At 41.1% G+C, this 7697-nt stretch overlaps 1 protein-coding gene across 9 annotated transcripts in view; it reads right to left on the bottom strand.

Annotated features, from left to right (window-relative positions):
* LOC102675360 (cytosolic carboxypeptidase 1-like) overlaps positions 1-7697 on the bottom strand; it is a 35399-nt gene that overhangs the window by 20364 nt on the left and 7338 nt on the right. For all 9 annotated transcript variants that reach the window (XM_031509116.1, XM_031509118.1, XM_031509117.1 and 6 more), the window contains exons 3-14: positions 6823-6905; positions 6014-6125; positions 5686-5828; positions 4997-5141; positions 4750-4881; positions 4488-4631; positions 3961-4132; positions 3620-3686; positions 3276-3451; positions 2564-3161; positions 1926-2432; positions 1589-1767 (exon numbers count right to left, since the gene is read on the bottom strand). In XM_031509116.1, the coding sequence (XP_031364976.1) occupies positions 1589-1767; positions 1926-2432; positions 2564-3161; positions 3276-3451; positions 3620-3686; positions 3961-4132; positions 4488-4631; positions 4750-4881; positions 4997-5141; positions 5686-5828; positions 6014-6125; positions 6823-6905 (2458 nt within the window). The remainder of the gene's footprint in view (positions 1-1588; positions 1768-1925; positions 2433-2563; positions 3162-3275; positions 3452-3619; positions 3687-3960; positions 4133-4487; positions 4632-4749; positions 4882-4996; positions 5142-5685; positions 5829-6013; positions 6126-6822; positions 6906-7697) is intronic.

The raw sequence follows: 7697 nt of genomic DNA, 5'->3' as shown, positions 1-7697 counted from the left end.
GCTCCTCTCTACGCTCGGCCTCCAACATGAAGGCCGAGCATCGAGAGTCGCCGGACTACTTCGAGATGCGCGGCGAGACCGAGGCGCCCAACAACGGTTTGGAAGACGCTCACACGGTCGGCCCTTACGACAGCGTCCAAGATTACTACGTGAACGACCAACCCGAGGCGGGCGAATCATCGATGATGAAAGATCAGGACGACGACAGCAGCACGATCCTGCCAGAAGCGGAACCGGCCTACAGGTACAACATCAAAGTGCGCACCAACGGCAAAGTATTAGACCCTCCGTCCAAGTAACGCTTTACAATTTAGGCAATTCGTCACGATTATTCGTCGATAAGTGATGAATGTAAGGGAGATTCTTGAAGGAACTAGATATATCAATGTACGTTATTTTATGTGTATATCGCAACGGACAAATGAGAGAATCGCGCGATCCCATCGCGATGATTGGTGGGGAGGGGAGGGGGGGCTCCGTTCGTCGCCATTCATCGCTCATCCATTTCGTTCTGATTTCGAAACGAATTCCCGGTAGTGCTCGTCGGATTTCTTTCACGCCACACACGTTCATCACACGTGTCGTCGGGGCTTCCGCTCGACGGAAGGAAAAACGTTTTTCCAATTTTCGTTTTTCGGGGATAAGTTGCTGCTCTCCGTATCCGTGGATCTCTGTTCGAAACAACCGTGCCATCGCGTACGAATATGATTAACACAACGATCGATTACTAACTTTTCTAAAACGAATTTCGATAAAACGTCGATTCCTTTCCTTCTGGCCTCGATCCCCGGCGATAACCAACCGACGTCGTTCTCGCAAGGGCATTCACTCCACTCCGATTCAATTCGATCTTTTAATCGTCCACGAGAGTGGCACCGGCGGACACGTGACGGCTCCATTCTCCTCCTATCTCTTTACCCGTCTTTTCTTTATTATCGCTTAATATCGATACCGCCGTCGTAGATGATGGAAGATGATAGTAACGTAAGGAGGGATCATCCGCGTGGGATCTCAGGCTTTAGGCTAGCAACGGAGGTATCATCGTTGCTCTTTAAGGATAATCATGTAGGATTGAGAGGTTGGTCCGCCAGTGCCACGAATAATAATTTCATTCGTATCGGTGAATAATCATCTTAGTTCTAATATCATATTCGTACGTCTGCAAGATGAAACGTTTCGCGTCCGATTCGTATTCGAAATCGGTGCACGGCTCCTCTTCGTAGTTGAATGTCGATGGGATCGAAACGGAACGAGGATTCGGGAAGATTCTCGAAGAATGTCATCGGACGAGGAGAAAAGGAGAAGAATAAAGGAATCGAGGAGACGCGATTATGAGTCGCGTAAACGTTTCGGTCATCCAGACGTATGAGAATCGGCAACATCGCGAAATGATTTTCTAACTATTACGATAGGTATCATCGACGCATGGATCTTGAATATCATTGCGTAAATACGGCGCGAATGTTCAACTTGTGTAATTGAATATCAATAAAGGTACGAAACACATTCTTACGATAGTCGAGTTTTTTTCATTTTCTCATCCCCTTTAACGCGTGCCTAATTTTATATATAACACTACTACACTTACCAACCGTTCACCACACCCTCGATGTTCAACATCGGCACGATTTTGAATATGTAATCGTCGCGTAAGCTCGTCACGTAAGGATTGTTACCCAGCAACGCCTCCAAGGTACCGTTCATCACCCACGATGCGTTGCTCTCGCCCGGATGAACCCTCGATGTCAGAAATATCACCTTGCGATTCTAGAAAGAAAAATCGAGAGAATTTCGCTTTTCAAGCTCGAGAGTTATTCGAGAGAGAGGGAAAAGAAAAGAAAAAGAAAAAGAAAAAAGAACCTTCTTAAAATAATTTTTCGAAAACATCCCCTCATCTTCCTTATCCTCGCTTCGAGGATCCTCACCTGTATGGGATTGCTCTTGGAATCCAGAGACGTGATAGTGAGCAGAGGATTGTCATTGCCGTTCAACGTCTCGCAAAGGGTCTCCGCTCTGAAATACGTATTGGGCGGCACCCTCTTGCTCCACTTCCAGATATTGGTCATCAACAGGCTGTACGTGTAAGGGAAATGGTAGGCCAGGTAACAGACGTCGTACGCGTGAGGGAAAGTGACGGTGAACGAGGTAGTGAGATAATTCTTCCCCTTGGCCGGCCGTTGATAACAATTTCGATAATAGCAGATGTCCGCCCCGGTTCTCACCCAACCTGGCCTGCCCAGCTGTGCCTCCGCAACGCTGAACAGGATCGGTTTCATCCCGAAATTGAACTGCGAATTCGCTTTCTCGCAGTTGATAATGTTAAACGTATACGCCAACGCCTCCATGTTCGACACCTCGAAATAGAACCATTGGTGCCTGGAACCGCTGTTCACGTCCGGCGTCAAGATCAGATCGTACTCTCTCACGCCTATCTGTAAGGAAGCGAGTTGGAAAGAAATGATGCAGATTTGCCGCCGAAACGGGAAGCGCGCATCCATTGTTTGGTAATTCAACGACGCTTTTTTTAACAAATAACGCTTGAAACATTCATAGAGTTTTGTACCTGAATAACTTTTCTCAGGTTCCCGCTCTCGAATCTGGACTCGAAGTGCAAGTGTTTGTTGTCGAAGGAACGCTTTCCTATCCTGTTCTCATCCCAGTTGCACAAATGATGGTCGATCAGTTTCTGCTCTTCCGTGGACGACGCGTTATTATGGCTGGACGAAGTTATGGCGTCGAGATCGTACACCACTTCCGGCGTCAACAGGCTACCGTGGAGGCCACGCTCCACGCAGGTGAGAAGTTTCGAACGGCAGACCCTTCTGTCCTTGCTGTTCAAGGGCTCGTCCTTTCCGAGGCCGTCGCCACCGATCAGATCCGGGTAAGCAACCTTCACGAAACCGATAACGCTTTTCACCCTGCTCGCTATCACGCAATAAGCCTGTTGATCCGTCAAAATCGAAATATCTTTGAATATTTTGATCGTTGTCTCGCTGTTCGTCATTTGGCTCGTCTTCGATATCCCCTCTTTCAACAAATCCCTTAGCTTTGTTTTGCTACACCCCTTCGAATCGATCGCGTCCATGATCTCCATCGATAAACTTCCGCCGCATATTTGATAATGTCCAAGGTTGTCCAATTCTTTGAAAAAAACGTTGTATCTAGAGACGAATCGAGGGATATTCGTTAATCAATTTGATTTAATTAGGGGAAAGTTTAAAGAAAAAAAGAAAAAATTTTTCGAAACGAGGTCTCGAAAAATAACGTCGACGTACTCGGCCAACTCCTCCTCCGATCTTTGAGACGTGAATACACCGGCAAAGAACTTGCTCTCGTCCACTTCGTCGGTCGCGTTCATGGTTTTCGCATTCGTCCTTGAATGCTGGCTTTCTTCTTCGTCGCCCGAATCAAGGTCGCTGTACATTCGTCCAAGAGAGGCGACACTGCAGGGCTGCGATACAAATATATATATATAATTTTGCTTCTCGTGAAAATTACGCGCGTTTCAACGCTCCATGTTCGACGTATTTAAACGATCGGAGAAAGTTTTTGAAAAAAAAAAAAATATTTTACCATCTCGAGTTACGTTACATCATTCTGCCAGGGAAAAGATACACACCTGACTGTCGATGTCGCTACCACTCTCAACGCTGTTGGGCCTGTTCGTTTCGTTCGGCAACACGAATCTGTAACAGAGTTCGAATCAAATTCTCTCGTTACGTTACAGTTTTATTAATTTTTTTCACGCGTCATCTTATTCAAGAATCGCGAAGAATCGGACTCTTTGTGTGAGAAGAACAAGTTTTTGGATCGAAGCTGTTTTTTTGTTTTTTTTTTTTTCCTTAATAATTCGAGATAATTTGAAGCCAGATCGATGATAAAACTACCAAGTGCGATAAAACGAATCGAGCTTCGATCCGGCGTTGATGAATTTCGAACGACCTTGAATGTTTCGTTCACCTTGCCGGAGACATTTCGGGCACCGGCAGCTCCTTCTTCTCCAGACATTGATTGATTATCCCGCAAATACGCGACAGCAACGAATCGTATGACTTATCCTCCGGGCAATTGTTGCAGAACCGGTACATTAGTTGCAAACCATTGTTCAACTTGATAGCCTTCCTGCCGGCCTCTGAAAAGGACAAAAAGATGGCTCAGCGTCGTAATGGCGACGTAAAACCATGGCCGTGGTGTAACATAAATTTACATACGCGATGTTTGTTCTATAAGGAAATGATTAGAGAAGAAGAACGGAAAGGAAGAAAGATCGTTTGAAAAAAAGAAAATAAATAAATTAATTAATCGAATGCGGAGAAAAAACTAATTATTTTTCTTTCTTCTTGAGCAGGAATAAATTAATAGGAGAGAGTGGAAGATGAATTTAAAATCATTGGCGTAGAGCCGTTCTACCACCCTACACTATCAACTTCCGGCCGGGTATTATCGTTATTATAGCAACGCTTAAAGGTCGGCACGAATAAACTCACTTATGACGCATAAGTGCTGTAACGTGATCAAAGTGGAATTGCAAATCTTCAGTCTCATCGGCCCGTCGAATCGATCCCATCTCTCGAAGATCCTCATCAACAGATGTACCAGACCAACCTTCACGAATTTCATGCAACAAACTTCTACGAGCAAAAAAATTCGTACGTTCGTTGTGTAAGTTGTTATATATGTACTTTAATCGTTAAAGTTCGATTCGTTAGACGGGTAATTGTTAAAAAAGGAAAATAAAGGTTTACGTACTGCTCGCTGTGAAATATTTCAAACATTCTAACAACGATTTGAGTTTCAGGTGAGGCATGTAACCGATACCGACGAATGTTTTCTCCAACGTGGAAGCGATACCGTCCTTCATCAATACCTGAAGCGAGAATGCTGAAAACGCCAAAAAAAAAAAAAAAGAAAAGGAAAGAGAAAAAAAGAAGATTAAAATTAGCTACGACACGAAAATACATACCGAGAAATCTGTTTACGAAACTTATTTACTCACAATTTCTGGCGAGACATTTGATGATCAACAACAAAGGCAACAACGTTTTGCTATTATTGTAATGTTGCTTCAAGAGCGTGTGGAACACTTTAATGGTATTAAGTATCTTTATTTTTAACACGAACTTCTGGTCCCTTTGGGCTATCTGCAAATTTTATCGATCAAATTCGAACAGTTGAAGAGAGATTGTTAAAAGTTATGTCGGTTTTTGTCTCCGTTGAGGATAAATAATTGCAGTTGCTTCATATGTCGTCATCGTATAATAATAATAACAATAACAATAACAATAATAATAATAAACGATAAATTTGTGCCAGAATTCTACGTTCAAAATATTTTAACAATGTTCCCATAAATATTTTCGTCTAACAATAAACTTTAGAACTTGAAGAACGTAGATTAAGCAATTCTCGTTAGACGTGAGACGAAACAATTCACAATATTTTCAGTATTGCATATGAATTTTAAAAAATATATAAAAAAAGTTTAAATGCGATTATTTTGAAAGATTATTTCTTCGTATCATCAAATAGTGGATGATAAAATTATTAATAATATAAGAATGAATTGCAAGTATCTCGAATTTATTCAAGAATTAAAAACTGGATGTATGAGTAAATTATGACAAATCTATTTTCGCAAAACCGACATTACTTTTCGAATGCAATAAAAGGACAACTATGTCTCACCTGACCCAAAAGCCAAAGCACCTCTCGCGTGAGGGCCTCGCTCGAAATACTGTCCGTGTGTTGCAGATTAACTAAAAGTTTAATTAGAGCTTGCGTGATTCCTAAATTGATCAGCTGCATCACTGCCATTCGGCTGCTGGATACTGAAAACGAAAAATTATCGTACGCTTTCGTCAAAGAATTATATACTTTAGATAAAAATTTACGAGATACCGTGATAAATTAAAAGCTTCTCGATATCAACCGTATCAATCTCTCTTTAACAAACACGTATCGTAAAAACATATTTTTCTCGAAGACTGGTCGAAAAAAAATTGAAAATTGTTACTTGTGGCACTTTTGTTCTTGTTCCCTTTGGTCTTCCCCTTCGCGTTACGGGGTGATATGCACTCGTGTAGTATGCTGGCGATGCTGTAGTTTATCACGTGATCCTTGCAATTCTGGGAAGCAAAGTTTACGAAATAAATTACGATTTTAACGTGTCTCGAATTATAGTGGTTGGTTGGTGTAAACGAAGTTCGAACGATCGAGAGATTTTCGATTCGCGCAAAATGCCACGGAAATAATTATTCTCTGTTCTGCGTGCGTGCAACACTTAAGGGAAAATGGGACGAACGGATTTCCAGTTTTGCATGCGGCAGGAAGCCCCCGTAGACAAGACGTACGATGGGGACCGGGCCGGTTGATGCGACCTAGCCACGCCATTCCGTGCAAAATGTTAATCGTGACATGGTTATCCGCATCCTTAATTGGATCCACAATGTGTCGATTAAATGTCCGACCTCCCCGAATACACATTGTTCAGTCACGCCTCTCGAAAATTCGAGTATTAAGGAAAATCGTTACCACCTCCATCCACGATATTAACTTATCCAAAAGATCGAATTTTTCCATAATTTGTTGTATCAATTGTTGTTCAAAATATCTTATATATTTCTGTTGTTGCATATTTATTATTTTTATTGAGACAAAGACCAATGAAATACGTTACGAATAAACGAAAATACCAAAGTTGGATCTTAATGGCCATTTTAATGATAATATTAATAAAATAATAAAGAAATTCGATTAAGAAAGATTGGAAAAGTTCGTTCCGTTTCACGTCGGCTGGTAATAAAATCTTGATTAAAAACTCACCTCCAATGTTGCGATGAATATTTCCATCGCACCGGAATTCTTGCGCCATAATTTGTCCAGCGTGCGTTCGCGCAATCGTCGATCTGAAGAAATATCAATTATTTCGTTCTTTAATACAAACGAACAAATATGAAATTTTTACGAAGCTTCCACGAAGGATAAAACAGATTTACGAATGATTTCGTAAACGGTCATTGGCGAATAATTAATTAAATTCGCGTTAATGCGCGAGAACAAATGTGCAATTCGAATTTTAAACGGATGGCAGTTTCCTAGTAACAAAGGTTATACGTCGTTGCCATAATGAGTAATCCGACGAACAGGTGTGGGCAACACCATCTTCCATACGATACCAAACATACTTGGGGGATTGGCAAAATGCGTGGCTTCCATTTCAGAATTGACACAAGGCCAATCGTTCCCAATGCCATGAACGCTATCCACAAAAAAATGTGATACTGTAATATTTTGGCCCAATCGCGATAACTTGCGAAATGAATCGACAATGCAACATTTGTGCAATTATTCTTCCCCGCTCGAAATTTATTTTAAATTAATAATCAGAAGATAATTATTATTCGAGTAAATAATTTTTATAAGAGAAAGCGAATACTTGAGAAAATAGATTTCTTAATTAAAATAATCGAGCGATAATAGAAAATAATTTATCTCGTACGTTGATGAATAAATCATTGACAAATAAAATTACTATTCGTTTAATTTATATTTAATTTATATATTCGAAAAATGTAATTCCTAATCAATCCTGTTCAAATATCATAAAAATATACATGCAACACGAACATGAGCATAGTAGAAAAAAAAAAAAGGTCATTTGAACGCGAGCCAATTGAAAGAATCTCAGCAAGACCAGA

This window comes from Apis dorsata, unplaced genomic scaffold, assembly GCF_000469605.1.
Source record: "Apis dorsata unplaced genomic scaffold, Apis dorsata 1.3 scaffold_127, whole genome shotgun sequence".
In the NCBI taxonomy this organism is placed as follows: Eukaryota; Metazoa; Arthropoda; class Insecta; order Hymenoptera; family Apidae; genus Apis; species Apis dorsata.
The sequence above is the reverse complement of the archived record's forward strand: the minus strand, read 5'-3'. Positions and strand labels throughout refer to the sequence as shown.